We start from the raw sequence: 15,906 nt of genomic DNA, 5'->3' as shown, positions 1-15,906 counted from the left end.
ACATAAGTGTGTGCTGTGTGTAGTGTGTACATAAGTGTGTACTGTGTGTACATAAGTGTGTGTTGTGTGTAGTGTGTAGTGTGTACATAAGTGTGTGTAGTGTGTACATAAGTGTGCGTTGTGTGCGTTGTGTGTGTTGTGTGTACTGTGTGTACATAAGTGTGCGCTGTGTGTTGAGGTGGGGCCCCGCTGGAGGGACGTTGTCTGGCGCTGCATCAGGGGCCGCTACCAGCCTCTGCTGCTGCTCTACGCGGACCCCCGCGGGGCGGCGGTGGTCCTGCCCCCCCCCGGGCCCCCCGGCCCCCCCGGCCCCCCCGCCCGCGGCCCGCGGCCCCCCGCCACCCCCGACGACAGCGAGGACTCAGGTATCTCCATGGCAACACAGCCTCCGCTCAGGATCGTCGTTCAAGCACCCAGTACTTGGCCGACTGTTATCCTCGGCTTAATGCATTACGTTAGACTCCTCTCTAGCAGAGTCCAGAATACAGTCTGAGTTATTTATACCGTTTCAGACCCTCCCCACATCGCAGACGTCAATAATCAACTCAGGTAATGTTTGCCCGAGACACAGAGCTGCCTGTGTCTGCATCAGGCAGAAGAGTGCCTGAGAGGATAGCCGTTTCTCAATTCGCGTTCTCGTGTGTTCTCGTGTACTTGCGTTCTCGGTAAACGTCATCAGTGGTAGCCCAAGCCCAAGCACTGTTCCAGAGTACTGTCGTAAAACCTGTGTGTGTTCTCGATGCGTTCTCGATGAGGCCGTTCCACCGAGGACGCATCGGAGGTGTGACTCGTGTGGACTTGGGACCGTTAAATATCCCAGAATGCATCATCGAGTCCGCTGCTGTTCCAGTTGCAGAGTGCGTACTCGCGTTCTCGGAAGTCTGTACTTGAAAGTCCGGACTTGCCGAGTACGTCCGTGAGTACGTAGTCCGCGTACTCGGTATTGAGAAACGGCTGATGTCTTCTCCTTTGTGACCGGTTTAAGTACGAAGGTTAACACGACTGGTTGACTCTAAGGACGGTGGGACGGCTGACCAGAGCACACGGGTTAACACCTGGACCACATCGCTCACTGTGGCAGAACCGAGCACAAAGGTCAATGAACAGTCGACTCTGGGGGAAGGCAGGACGGCAAGACGACACGGGAAGGAAAGAACAAGACCTACGTTATAAAATAAAACAACCATCACAATATATTATATATATATATAGTATATTATATATATTATAAGTGCCAAAGGGACTCAGAACTCGCCGTCAAGCAGGACCTCAGGCCGTGACGTCTTCTTTTAAAACTGATTTTTAGAACAGTTAAGTGAACTTAAAAAATGTAATATTGAGCTGAGTGTATTCTCTTAGCCCCCCTTTCAATGTGACTCTCAAATTACTGGACAACAAACGACACCCTGAGAAAAGTGTAGTTTGAGGGTGAAGCCGTCGACTCCCGTTCAGTCTGCCCCCACCGGCCAGCGCCCCCACATGGACGGACGTGTTACTGCAGCTCAGAACAGGACGTCACCAGAGACACGTGTCTCTACTGGCTGACGGGGCTGTGGACAACGTGGACAACGTGTTTGTGTGGCTGTGAGACTTAACGAGCTCTTTATTAATATGTGGATGTGTGTGTGTGTGTGGTGTGTGTGTGTGTGTGTGTGTGTGTGTGTGTGTGTGTGTGCAGGGCGGGACCTGTCCGTCTCCAGTGACACCCGGACCGATTCGTCCACAGACAGCTGCTCCCGCCCCCCCAGCAGACAGACACACACAGGTAGGACCGGACCAGGACCCCTAGACCCCCTAGACCCCCTAGACCACTAGACCCCCTAGACCCCCTAGACCAGACCCACCGGACCAGGACCCCCTGGACCCCCTAGACCCCCTAGACCCTCTGGACCCTCTGGACCCCCTGGACCCTCTAGACCCTCTAGACCCCCTAGACCAGAACCCCTAGACCCCCTAGACCAGAACCCCCTGGACCCCCTGGACCCCCTGGACCCTCTAGACCAGAACCCTCTAGACCCTCTGGACCCCCTGGACCCTCTAGACCCTCTAGACCCCCTGGACCAGAACCCCCTGGACCCCCTGGACCCTCTAGACCCTCTAGACCCCCTAGACCCTCTAGACCCCCTGGACCAGGACCCCTAGACCCCCTAGACCCCCTAGACCCTCTAGACCCCCTAGACCAGAACCCCCTAGACCCCCTAGACCCTCTAGACCCCCTAGACCAGAACCCCCTAGACCCTCTAGACCCTCTAGACCCCCTAGACCCCCTGGACCCTCTGGACCCCCTAGACCCTCTGGACCCTCTAGACCCCCTGGACCCCCTAGACCCTCTAGACCCTCTAGACCCCCTAGACCCCCTAGACCCTCTAGACCCCCTAGACCCTCTAGACCCTCTGGACCCCCTAGACCAGAACCCCCTGGACCCCCTGGACCCTCTAGACCCCCTAGACCCTCTAGACTCTCTAGACCCCCTGGACCCTCTAGACCCCCTAGACCCTCTAGACCCCCTGGACCAGACCCACCGGACCAGGACCCCTAGTGTCGAGTGTCATGAGTGTCATGTCTCCTCCTCTCCTCCTCCTCCTCCTCCTCCTCCTCTCCTCCTCCTCCTCCTGCTCCTCCTCCTGCTCCTCCTCCACAGGGGAGCCTCTGAAGGAGCGCCAGGCCGCCTGCCCTCCTCCTCTCCGCTCCTCCTCCTCCTCCTGCTCCTCCTCCTCCTCCTGCTCCTCCTCCTCCAGGAGGCTCCGTGACCTCAAGGAGACGATGAACAGCATCATCCACAGCCGGCCGCTCTCCTGCTCCTCCTCCTCCTCCCTCCCGTCCTCCTTCCCCGCCGGCCCCGCCCCTAGAGGGCGGGGCGTGGAGACGGACGGCTGCGGCAGCGAGTGGCGGGCGTGCGGGTGGGGGGGGCGGGGCGCGTGGAGGAGGGAGGGGCTCCACATCGACGGCCTCTTCAGCCGCGAGAGGCGGCGGCAGGCCGGGTACAGCCCGCTGGGGGGGGCCCTGCTGGAGGACCCCCCCCCGGGCCCTGGCCCTTACCCTAACCCTAACCCTGGCCCTTACCTTAAGCCTAGCCTTAACCCTAACCTTAAGCCTAGCCTTAACCCTGACCCTAACCCTAACCCTTACCCTAGCATTAACCCTAACCCTAACCCTTACCCTAGCATTAACCCTAACCCTAACCCTTACCCTAGCATTAACCCTAACCCTAACCCTTACCCTAGCATTAACCCTAACCCTAACCCTTACCCTAGCATTAACCCTAACCCTGGCCCTGGTCCAATCCCAAACTCCAACCTCTACCCCATCATTGGCCCTGGACATAATCAACCAACGCTCAACTCTAGTACCAACTCTATGCAGGGGGGAGGAGGTGGGAGGCAGGGGGGAGGAGGTGGGAGGCAGGGAGGAGGAGGTGGGAGGCAGGGAGGAGGCATTCAGAGGACGGAGAGCGGTTATGAGTCCAGCGAGAGGAACAGCAGCCCAGTAGACCGCCCCCCCGGTCCACTGAGCCTCCAGACCGCCTGCAGGTCCTCTGGTAGATAACACACCTGTAACACACCTGTAACACACACCTGTAACACACCTGTAACACACACCTGTAACACACCTGTAACACACACCTGTAACACAGCTATAACACACAGCTGTAACACACACCTCTTACACATAGCTGTAACACACACCTGTAACACAGCTATAACACACACCTGTAACACACACCTGTAACACACCTGTAACACACCTGTAACACACCTGTAACACACACCTGTAACACACCTGTAACACACACACCTGTAACACACCTGTAACACACCTGTAACACACACTTGTAACACACACCTGTAATACACCTGTAACACACCTGTAACACACACCTGTAACACACCCATAACACACACCTGTAACACACACCTGTAACACACCTGTAACACACAACTGTAACACACAGCTGTAACACACCTGTAACACCTCTTGCACACCTGTAACACACAACTGTAACACACAGCTGTAACACACCTGTAACACCTCTTGCACACCTGTAACACACCTGTAACACACACCTGTAACACAGCTGTAACACACACCTGTAACACACAGCTGTAACACACACCTGTAACACACAGCTGTAACATACACCTGTAACACACAGCTGTAACACACACCTGTAACACACAGCTGTAACACACAGCTGTAACACAGCTGTAACACACAGCTGTAACACACAGCTGTAACACAGCTGTAACACACAGCTGTAACACAGCTGTAACACACAGCTGTAACACAGCTGTAACACACAGCTGTAACACAGCTGTAACACACAGCTGTAACACACAGCTGTAACACAGCTGTAACACACAGCTGTAACACACAGCTGTAACACACAGCTGTAACACAGCTGTAACACACAGCTGTAACACACAGCTGTAACCCACAGCTGTAACACAGCTGTAACACACAGCTGTAACACACAGCTGTAACACACAGCTGTAACACACAGCTGTAACCCACAGCTGTAACACAGCTGTAACACACAGCTGTAACACACAGCTGTAACACACAGCTGTAACACACAGCTGTAACACACAGCTGTAACACACAGCTGTAACACACAGCTGTAACACACAGCTGTAACACAGCTGTAACACACAGCTGTAACACACAGCTGTAACACACAGCTGTAACACAGCTGTAACACACAGCTGTAACACACAGCTGTAACACAGCTGTAACACACAGCTGTAACACACAGCTGTAACACAGCTGTAACATACACCTGTAACACACAGCTGTAACACACAGCTGTAACACACACCTGTAACACAGCTGTAACATACACCTGTAACACACAGCTGTAACACACAGCTGTAACACACAGCTGTAACACACAGCTGTAACACAGCTGTAACACACAGCTGTAACACAGCTGTAACACACAGCTGTAACACACAGCTGTAACACACAGCTGTAACACAGCTGTAACACACAGCTGTAACACACAGCTGTAACACAGCTGTAACACACAGCTGTAACACACAGCTGTAACCCACAGCTGTAACACAGCTGTAACACACAGCTGTAACACACAGCTGTAACCCACAGCTGTAACACAGCTGTAACACACAGCTGTAACACACAGCTGTAACACACAGCTGTAACACAGCTGTAACACACAGCTGTAACACACAGCTGTAACACAGCTGTAACACACAGCTGTAACACACAGCTGTAACACACAGCTGTAACACAGCTGTAACACACAGCTGTAACACACAGCTGTAACACAGCTGTAACACACAGCTGTAACACACAGCTGTAACACAGCTGTAACATACACCTGTAACACACAGCTGTAACATACACCTGTAACACACAGCTGTAACACACAGCTGTAACACACACCTGTAACACACAGCTGTAACACACAGCTGTAACACACACCTGTAACACAGCTGTAACACACAGCTGTAACACACACCTGTAACACACAGCTGTAACCGCTGCCCCTCCCAGGACGCAGCGAGCTGGACGAGCTCCAGGATGAGGTGTGGAAGCGGGCGAGAGAGGAAGAGCAGCAGACAGAGAGGGAGAGGGAGAGAGAGGCGGCCATGGGATTCAACCCCACACCCAGCAAGGTCCTGGACCTGGACCAGCTGCAGATACAAGGTCTGGACACACACACACACACACACACACACACACACACACACACACACACACTTTAACAAAGAAGCACTAATCAGTTAGTGAGATGTAAAGAGATGTTTCTTCAGCTGTAGGGAGCTAGAGGGCTAGGGGGCTAGGTATATAGGGGGCTAGGTATATAGGGGGCTAGGGGGCTAGGTATAAAGGGAGCTAGGTATATAGGGGGCTAGGGGGCTAGGTATAAAGGGAGCTAGGGGGCTAGGTATAAAGGGAGCTAGGGGGCTAGGTATAAAGGGAGCTAGGTATATAGGGGGCTAGGGGGCTAGGTATAAAGGGAGCTAGGGGGCTAGGTATAAAGGGAGCTAGGGGGCTAGGTATAAAGGGAGCTAGGGGGCTAGGTATAAAGGGAGCTAGGGGGCTAGGTATATAGGGGGCTAGGTATATAGGGAGCTAGGGGGCTAGGTATATAGGGGGCTAGGTATATAGGGAGCTAGGGGGCTAGGTATATAGGGAGCTAGGGGGCTAGGTATATAGGGAGCTAGGGGGCTAGGTATATAGGGGGCTAGGTATATAGGGGGCTAGGGGGCTAGGTATAAAGGGAGCTAGGGGGCTAGGTATAAAGGGAGCTAGGGGGCTAGGTATAAAGGGAGCTAGGGGGCTAGGTATAAAGGGAGCTAGGGGGCTAGGTATATAGGGAGCTAGGGGGCTAGGTATAAAGGGAGCTAGGGGGCTAGGTATATAGGGAGCTAGGGGGCTAGGTATATAGGGAGCTAGGGGGCTAGGTATATAGGGAGCTAGGGGGCTAGGGGGCTAGGTATAAAGGGAGCTAGGAGCTAGGGGGCTAGGTATATAGGGAGCTAGGAGCTAGGGGGCTAGGTATATAGGTATATAGGAAGCTAGGAGCTAGGGGGCTAGGTATAAAGGGAGCTAGGGGGCTAGGTATAAAGGGAGCTAGGGGGCTAGGTATAAAGAGAGCTAGGGGGCTAGGTATAAAGGGAGCTAGGAGCTAGGGGGCTAGGTATATAGGGAGCTAGGAGCTAGGGGGCTAGGTATAAAGGGAGCTAGGAGCTAGGGGGCTAGGTAACATGCTCCATCATGATGTTCCACACATGAGGGTCCGGGCTGCTGGTTGACCTTTGACCTTTGACCTGCAGGCACCAGGGTCAGAGGCGAGCGGTGTGTATCGGAGGCGGAGCTTCGTTTGGACCAATCAGTGCGTCTGGAGAAGGCGGGAGAGGTGGCTGCTGCCCTCTCAGTGGTCAACGACGCTGTCAGTAAGTACACACACACACACACACACACACACACACACACACACACACACACACACACACACACACACACACACACACACAGGTGCTACTGTGATCACATGGTTCTACTGAGAGGTTCTACTGAGAGGTTCTACTGAGAGGTTCTACTGAGAGGTTCTACTGAGGTTCTACTGAGGTTCTACTGAGGTTCTACTGAGAGGTTCTACTGAGGTTCTACTGAGGTTCTACTGAGGTTCTACTGAGGTTCTACTGAGAGGTTCTACTGAGAGGTTCTAAGGGACCCAATATCCTCCTGGAGAACAGAGGATGGGCCGTTTGTTGAGAGCTCATCACCCACTCATCATTCACACACACACACACACACACCAACTACACACACAACCACACACACACACACACACCAACTACACACACAACCACACACACACACACCAACTACACACACACACACACCAACTACACACACACACACACCAACTACACACACAACCACACACACACACACACACCAACTACACACACAACCACACACACACACACCAACTACACACACACACACACCAACTACACACGCAACCACACACACACACACACACAACCACACACACACATCCCTCCCATCCACCCCCCCCCCCTCTGTGAACTCCATTTCCTGTTTCATTCGTCCAATCGTCGTTGTCGTTCTGTTTTGGCTCCAGTGAAGCTCAGCTCTGCGCTAGCAGCAGGGAGTCGAACCGGCAGCCCGGGCGGGAGGCCCGGCTCCCAGGCCCGCCTGCAGCGCTGCCTGCAGCGAGCACGGGGCCTACAGCAACGCATGCTGCTGCGGCAGGAAGTACGGCAGGAAGTACGGCAGGAAGTACGGCAGGAAGTACGGCAGGAAGTACGGCATAAAATACATCCAGACGTAGTACAACAGCCGCGATGGGCCGTAACGCAGCCAGAGGTACAGCACAACGTAGCACAACAAGAGCACAACGTAGCACAACAAGAGCAGAACGTAGCACAACAAGAGCAGAACGTAGCACAACAAGAGCAGAACGTAGCACAACAAGAGCAGAACGTAGCACAACAAGAGCACAACGTAGCACAACAAGAGCAGAACGTAGCACAACAAGAGCAGAACGTAGCACAACAAGAGCAGAACGTAGCACAACAAGAGCAGAACGTAGCACAACAAGAGCAGAACGTAGCACAACAAGAGCAGAACGTAGCACAACATGAACTGCTAGCGACATTAAGCCAGGAAAGCGTTGATTCTAGTAAGAGCCGTCAGTGTCGCCATGGATACGGCCCACCACCACCACCACCCCCACCACCCCCACCACCCCCCCCCCTCCTCCTCCTCCAGCTGCACCACACCGCTGGCGTCCTGGAGGGGGCGGAGCTACAGCTCCCACAGGCCTCCAGGTAACCAATCACACGCTAGCTCCGGCCCACCGCTGACCGGCGACCTCTGATTCACATCGACCAACAGAAGTGTGTGTGTGTGTGTGTGTGTGTGTGTGTGTGTGTGTGTGTGTGTGTGTGTGTGTGTGTGTGTGTGTGTGTGTGTGTGTGTGTGTGTGTGTGCGTGTGTGTGTGTGTGTGTGTGCGTGTGTGTGTGTGTGTGTGTGTGTGTGTGTGCGTGCGTCCACAGTTCAGAGCCTGTCTTGCTCCAAGTACTTCTGACAGACAGACAGGAGCACCAAGGCCCGCCTCCTGCCGCTGCTGACTCCGCCCCCACAGGTCCACCCCGGGGGGCCCCGCCCCCCCCCCACCCTCCTCCTCCAGGCCACGCCCCTCCGACTGGCCACGCCCACAAAACCACAGACAGGCACAGACCACCCACGCAGGCCCCTCCCCCTCTCCGCTCGGCCCCACCCCCTGCTGCCACGGCGACCATGCCGCTGCCGCACGCCGGCGGCCCGACCGACCAATCCCAGGGCGCGCTGCGCGGCTCGACCAATCAGGACACGTCTGAGCTGGAGGCGCTGTACCGGGCCAGCCTGCGAGCTCCCAGCATGCAGCGGGGCAGCAGCACCAGAGGTACCCAGACCAGTACTAGTCCTAGTTAGCCCCCCTGCTAGTTAACCCCTCTACTAGTTAACCCCTCTACTAGTTAGCCCCCCTGCTAGTTAGCCCCTCTACTAGTTAACCCCTCTACTAGTTAGCCTCTCTACTAGTTAGCCCCCCTACTAGTTAACCCCTCTACTAGTTAGCCTCTCTACTAGTTAGCCCCTCTACTAGTTAACCCCTCTACTATTTAACCTCTCTACTAGTTAACCCCTCTACTAGTTAACCTCTCTACTAGTTAACCTCTACTAGTTAGTCTCCCTACTAGTTAGCCCCCCTACTAGTTAACCCCTCTACTAGTTAGCCTCTCTACTAGTTAACCCCTCTACTAGTTAGCCCCCCTACTAGTTAACCCCTCTACTAGTTAACCCCTCTACTAGTTAGCCCCCCTACTAGTTAACCCCTCTACTAGTTAGCCCCTCTACTAGTTAACCCCTCTACTAGTTAGCCTCTCTACTAGTTAGCCCCCCTACTAGTTAACCCCTCTACTAGTTAGCCTCTCTACTAGTTAGCCCCTCTACTAGTTAACCCCTCTACTATTTAACCTCTCTACTAGTTAACCCCTCTACTAGTTAACCCCTCTACTAGTTAGCCTCTCTACTAGTTAGCCCCTCTACTAGTTAACCCCTCTACTATTTAACCTCTCTACTAGTTAACCCCTCTACTAGTTAACCTCTCTACTAGTTAACCTCTACTAGTTAGTCTCTCTACTAGTTAGCCCCCCTACTAGTTAACCCCTCTACTAGTTAGCCTCTCTACTAGTTAACCCCTCTACTAGTTAGCCCCCCTACTAGTTAACCCCTCTACTAGTTAACCCCTCTACTAGTTAGCCCCCCTACTAGTTAACCCCTCTACTAGTTAACCCCTCTACTAGTTAGCCTCTCTACTAGTTAGTCTCTCTACTAGTTAACCCCTCTACTAGTTAACCCCTCTACTAGTTAACCCCTCTACTAGTTAACCCCTCTACTAGTTAACCTCTCTACTAGTTAACCCCTCTACTAGTTAACCTCTCTACTAGTGAGTGTCTTAACTGAGGTTGTGTCATCAGTTAAAGACGTGCTGACCAGTGTGTGTGTGTGTGTGTGTGTGTGTGTGTGTGTGTGTGTGTGTGTGTGTGTGTGTGTGTGGACAGCCAGCAGGTCTAAGACTCCCACAGCAGAGATGGAGAAACACCGAACCCCACCCACCCTACAGGTAACCACACCCACCCTACAGGTGACCACACCCACCCTACAGGTGACCCCACCCTACAGGTGACCCCACCCACCCTACAGGTAACCCCACCCACCCTACAGGTGACCACACCCACCCTACAGGTGACCCCACCCTACAGGTGACCCCACCCTACAGGTAGCCCCACCCACCCTACAGGTAGCCCCACCCACCCTACAGGTGACCCCACCCACCCTACAGGTGACCCCACCCTACAGGTAGCCCCACCCTACAGGTGACCCCACCCACCCTACAGGTGACCCCACCCTACAGGTGACCCCACCCTACAGGTGACCCCACCCACCCTACAGGTGACCCCACCCACCCTACAGGTAACCCCACCCTACAGGTGACCCCACCCTACAGGTGACCCCACTCACCCTACAGGTGACCCCACCCTACAGGTGACCCCACCCTACAGGTGACCCCACCCACCCTACAGGTGACCCCACCCACCCTACAGGTAACCACACCCTACAGGTGACCCCACCCTACAGGTGACCCCACCCACCCTACAGGTGACCCCACCCTACAGGTGACCCCACTCACCCTACAGGTAACCCCACCCTACAGGTGACCCCACCCACCCTACAGGTAGCCCCACCCACCCTACAGGTGACCCCACCCACCCTACAGGTGACCCCACCCTACAGGTGACCCCACCCTACAGGTGACCCCACCCTACAGGTGACCCCACCCTACAGGTGTAAGGTCGCTGTCTCCTCCCACTTCCAGGGTGGTTTCCATGGCGATGAGGACGACAGTGCAGAGAGCCTGAGACGCACCAACCGGCGGCGGCCGAGGGCCCGGGTGAGAGACACACACACACACACACACACACACACACACACACACACACACACACACACACACACACACACACACACACACACACACACACACACACACACACACACACACACACACACACACAATCATCATGTTGACTCCTCCTCCCTGAAGGCCCGCCCTGACCGATACCGCTCCTCTCCTCCTCCTCCTGCTGCTCCTCCTCCTCCTGCTCCTCCTGCTCCTCCCACAGAGCACTCAGGTAAGATCACAACCATCTACACCCAACCCGTCACCATGACAACCATCTACACCCAACCCGTCACCATGACAACCATCTACAGCCAACCCGTCACCATGACAACCATCTACACCCAACCCGTCACCATGACAACCATCTACAGCCAACCCGTCACCATGACAACCATCTACACCCACAGTGACCCCCCTAGAGGCCCGTCTCATGTCTGGCTGCAGCCTGTAGGACGTCCACGTCCAACCGTCAGCAGCGTCATAAACGTCATCACATTTAATGCCGGAGATGAGTCAGTGGTTAAACATCGTACAGTGGATCCATATAGACATTTGTCATGATTCATTATGTTAACCATGTAATGGAAAGAACAGTGAGTTCACATGCCAGCAGAAATCTGTCTCACAAGCGAACGCAACAGGATTAGGGTTAGCTGGGTTAGGGTAGTAGTGGTTAGGGTTAGCTGGGTTAGGGTAGTAGTGGTTAGGGTTAGCTGGGTTAGGGTTAGGCTGCAGCCTGACCAGTGATGTCCCTAGTCCAGGGGTGGGGAACCTTTTTGACATCAAGGGCCGTATCAATTATTTTAACTTGTTTCGGGAGCCGCACTTTTTTTTAGGCCTATAAAAATAACTCCCTCACCACATAACTTGCCTGCACAACGTTTTCTCTCTCTGAATGGTCTGGTGAAAGCTGCTTGTTGGGCCCCCAAACTTCTCTTAAGTGTTTATTTTGTCGTTGTGTAACTGCCGCTGCGATTCACTTAGCCTAGCATGTTTAGCGCTGTAAGGACGTTCCAGGTTGGTCTTTCATCACAGCGAGCGATTCTCCACACACGAGGCAAACCGACCTGCCCTTCACTTCAACAAAGCAGTAATCATCAGTCCGTTTTTCTCGGAAAAAACACGACATTTATTCTCACCCTTTCGTTTCTTGGCGGATGCCATGCTAGTTCGGTTTAGAATCTTTTTCTCCTTAATTAATTTTGTTCAAAAGTTGTCACTTATGCTTGTATGACTATATTGTAGGCTAGGCTACATGCTTTTTTTAAAGTTTTTTTGCCCATGCCTCCGTGGATGAAAGGCTTTGGCGGGCCGTACGTTCCCCACCGGCTCCAGAGGTTAAGACGGTTACCACGCCGGCTCTAGAGGCTGTTAGGAGCCGCAGTCTCTCCGGTTCACTAACAGAGTCATGGCTGTACTTTTAAAGTGAATTAAATACAGAATATCTTTATTAACAGAACAAAGACTTTGTTGTTCTCTTCCTCAGATCAGACTGACAGGAGTTCTCTGAGCAGAGGAGCCTCAGTGTGGCCTGGCTCTACGCCACCAGCCCCACCCTCCAGATGATCTCCACCCACCTCCAGGGGTCCAGATGAGCCCCACCCACCTCCACCCTCCAGATGATCTCCACCCACCTCCAGATGAGCCCCACCACCCTGTCCCGGGCCCCACCCGCCTCCAGAGGAGCTCCACCCTTGTTCGTACTACGCTGCCCTGCGCCACCACCTTACTCCCTACTCTAGCCCCGCCCCCAGGTAGCCCCCCCCTCCCTGCTGCTACTGAACCAGGCCGCTCTATAAACCTTACTCTGGAAAACATTCCCACGCCTCGTTATATTCCAAGCGGGGATCTGAACTCGTGCCGTTCTGAAGCGTCGCGTTCGTCACAGCGGCCAAAGCTGGACGAGGACTGGAGCCTAGCTGAAGAGACGATGGCTGCAGTGTGATGGCATTCAGCCGTCCTGTACATTCACTACATAATGGTTACTGTGGATCCCCAGGTGTGACGTGTGCAGCTGTATGGACGGCTAGGGGCGGTCGGCCCTGCAGTGTGGCTGTAGACTCCTGCACCGTCCTCTAGAGACACCAACATCCTGCTGCTGAACGTCCGGCATGTGATAGCATCAGCATCAGGATGCATGCTGGGTTTATTTTTCTAAAATAAAGTTATGTGCTTCCCCCCCCCTAAACTGCATTTAGACATTTAGGCCTTAGTGGCTCAGAATGCTCCGGTTTCTACTGGTGGCCCAATGTTCAGCATGAGCTCAGCCTAGTTAACGTCTGACGTGTTCATCCCGTTTTTTTTTTTTCTATTGGTTGTGGATTGAGCGTTATCGTGTTAATAAAGCAGAGCGGAGGCAGAGTGGAGTCAAAGGGCTTTATTGATCATCTACTTGTCCTCAGGCTTGTTGAAGCAGTAGGTCAGACAGCACTTGCCACAGTAGTGTCTGTCGAAGTGGCTGGCCATGAACACACCGGCGCCGCACTCGTCGGCTGGGCACTCCCGGCGCAGACGGTGGATCTTCCCGTTCTCGTCCACCTGAACAGAGAACAAACACCATGAGGCCGCCGTGCATGATGGGAGGTGGAGGAGGAGTCCTACAGCACTGAGCCGCGTGCACGATGACGGTGGAGTCTTACCTTGTAGTACTTGAGCACAGCGAGCTTGACCTTCTTCCTCTTGTGCTTGTTCTTCTTGGGGGTGGTGTAGGACTTCTTCTTCCTCTTCTTAGCACCTCCGCGCAGACGCAGCACCAGGTGGAGGGTCGATTCCTGGAGAAAACATCAACCCTCCATTACACCGGCCCACCAGAACCAGCCTGGACACCCTCGAACGGACGCCCCGCAGCCCCTAGAACCAGCCCCCCCGCAGCCCCTAGAACCAGCCCCCCACAGCCCCTAGAACCAGCCCCCCACAGCCCCTAGAACCAGCCCCCTACAGCCCCTAGAACCAGCCCCCCCACAGCCCCTAGAACCAGCCCCCCTACAGCCCCTAGAACCAGCCCCCCTACAGCCCCTAGAACCAGCCCCCCTACAGCCCCTAGAACCAGCCCCCCTACAGCCCCTAGAACCAGCCCCCCTACAGCCCCTAGAACCAGCCCCCCTACAGCCCCTAGAACCAGCCCCCCCGCAGCCCCTAGAACCAGCCCCCCACAGCCCCTAGAACCAGCCCCCCCACAGCCCCTAGAACCAGCCCCCCCACAGCCCCCTACAGCCCCTAGAACCAGCCCCCCACAGCCCCTAGAACCAGCCCCCTACAGCCCCTAGAACCAGCCCCCCCACAGCCCCTAGAACCAGCCCCCCACAGCCCCTAGAACCAGCCCCCTACAGCCCCTAGAACCAGCCCCCTACAGCCCCTAGAACCAGCCCCCTACAGCCCCTAGAACCAGCCCCCCCACAGCCCCTAGAACCAGCCCCCCACAGCCCCTAGAACCAGCCCCCTACAGCCCCTAGAACCAGCCCCCTACAGCCCCTAGAACCAGCCCCCTACAGCCCCTAGAACCAGCCCCCTACAGCCCCTAGAACCAGCCCCCCACAGCCCGTAGAACCAGCCCCCAGCAGACGACCAGCGCCTGGTCCCTTACCTTCTGGATGTTGTAGTCCGACAGTGTGCGTCCGTCCTCCAGCTGCTTACCGGCGAAGATCAGCCTCTGCTGGTCGGGGGGGATCCCTGCAGAGAGACGGGGGGGTGAGCTACAGCAGAACCACCACGTCCTCAACCAGCTCACCACTACTGCTTTAACTCGTTAGGCAACAGGTCAGTGGTGGTTGAGATCCCAAGTTAAGGTGTCAGTAATGGTTGAGATCCCAAGTTAAGGTGTCAGTAATGGTTGAGATCCCAAGTTAAGCTGTCAGTAATGGTTGAGATCCCAAGTTAAGGTGTCAGTAATGGTTGAGATCCCAAGTTAAGGTGTCAGTAATGGTTGAGATCCCAAGTTAAGGTGTCAGTAATGGTTGAGATCCCAAGTTAAGGTGTCAGTAATGGTTGAGATCCTGCGTTAAGGGTGGGTAATGGTTCAGATCCTGAGTTAAGGGTGGGTAATGGTTCAGATCCTGAGTTAAGGGTGGGTAATGGTTCAGGCACTCACCCTCTTTGTCCTGGATCTTAGCCTTGACATTCTCAATAGTATCCGAGGGTTCGACCTGTGGGGAGAGCGGAGGATGAGCCAGCGGGTCATCAGGGCGCATTACGGGGGTTTGGATGCAGGAGTTAAGGTGAGTTGAGGTACATTAAGCGGAACAGCCAAACAACACTTTGAGTCGCAAAAGAACCACGACGACAATATCACACATGTCCCGGGTTAGAGAGCCACATGTCCCGGGTAAAGATGTAATTAAGACCGGGTTTGCACGTCTTAATTACATCTTTACCCGGGACATGTGGCTCTCTAACCCGGGACATGCGCCTCTCTAACCCGGGGACATGTGGCTCTCTAACCCGGTCTAGTGTCTCCGCTGCAGCGTGCGGGCTAGCTCGTTAGCTTGGGTAACGCGGTGACACCCCGTGCGCCACCGACCACCGGGGGTGCACGTGTCCCCCCGGGCCCCGGTGAGGCTGCACGTGTCCCCCGATGTGTCTTCGTGTTAGAGGACCGACCGACGGACCGGCCGACAGCCACACTCCGCTACCAGCCGGAGCTAACGGCTAGCGCTGCGAGCTAACAGGACTCACCTCGAGGGTGATGGTCTTCCCCGTGAGGGTTTTTACGAAAATCTGCATCTTGGCGTTTGGCCCACCTGCGGGGGGAAAGGTTTACACACACGTTAGGCCCCAGAAAGAGCCCGAAGCCCGGTCGTTTTCGGCGGGTTTTAGGGTGAATATCGCGGATCGCGGCGGAGAGCGCTTACCGCAGGTCGACTCCTAATGGCGGCGCGGTAGAAGAGGGGGTCCTGGGGCCGCC

The 15,906-nt window shown here is 54.8% G+C and overlaps 2 protein-coding genes across 2 annotated transcripts in view; one reads left to right on the top strand and one right to left on the bottom strand.

Moving 5' to 3' along the window:
* The window catches only part of LOC311371193 (ubiquitin carboxyl-terminal hydrolase 54-like), a gene marked incomplete at both ends in the record, with an annotated part of 16,624 nt that extends 3,673 nt beyond the window's left edge, over window positions 1-12,951 (top strand). The window contains 14 exons of the mRNA XM_084489397.1: window positions 179-365; window positions 1,679-1,765; window positions 2,642-2,712; window positions 3,409-3,538; window positions 5,515-5,667; window positions 6,801-6,920; window positions 7,619-7,752; window positions 8,269-8,327; window positions 8,557-8,945; window positions 10,105-10,166; window positions 10,920-10,994; window positions 11,148-11,412; window positions 12,590-12,760; window positions 12,878-12,951. Of these exons, the coding sequence (XP_084345523.1) occupies window positions 179-365; window positions 1,679-1,765; window positions 2,642-2,712; window positions 3,409-3,538; window positions 5,515-5,667; window positions 6,801-6,920; window positions 7,619-7,752; window positions 8,269-8,327; window positions 8,557-8,945; window positions 10,105-10,166; window positions 10,920-10,994; window positions 11,148-11,412; window positions 12,590-12,760; window positions 12,878-12,951 (1,977 nt within the window). The remainder of the gene's footprint in view (window positions 1-178; window positions 366-1,678; window positions 1,766-2,641; window positions 2,713-3,408; window positions 3,539-5,514; window positions 5,668-6,800; window positions 6,921-7,618; window positions 7,753-8,268; window positions 8,328-8,556; window positions 8,946-10,104; window positions 10,167-10,919; window positions 10,995-11,147; window positions 11,413-12,589; window positions 12,761-12,877) is intronic.
* A 417-nt stretch (window positions 12,952-13,368) lies between these two features.
* Window positions 13,369-15,906, bottom strand: rps27a (ribosomal protein S27a). Its single transcript, XM_084489396.1, has 6 exons — window positions 15,854-15,906; window positions 15,678-15,742; window positions 15,094-15,148; window positions 14,590-14,675; window positions 13,646-13,777; window positions 13,369-13,544 (listed from the first exon to the last, which is right to left on the bottom strand). Exons 2-6 carry the CDS (start codon window positions 15,723-15,725, stop codon window positions 13,395-13,397), a joined length of 471 nt encoding a protein of 156 aa, XP_084345522.1. The 5' UTR covers window positions 15,726-15,742; window positions 15,854-15,906; the 3' UTR covers window positions 13,369-13,394.

The sequence above is a fragment of the Micromesistius poutassou genome, assembly GCF_964030765.1.
Source record: "Micromesistius poutassou genome assembly, contig: SCAFFOLD_259, whole genome shotgun sequence".
NCBI lineage: Eukaryota > Metazoa > Chordata > Actinopteri > Gadiformes > Gadidae > Micromesistius > Micromesistius poutassou.
Note: the sequence above shows the minus strand (reverse complement) of the source record. Positions and strands in the feature narration are given on the sequence as shown.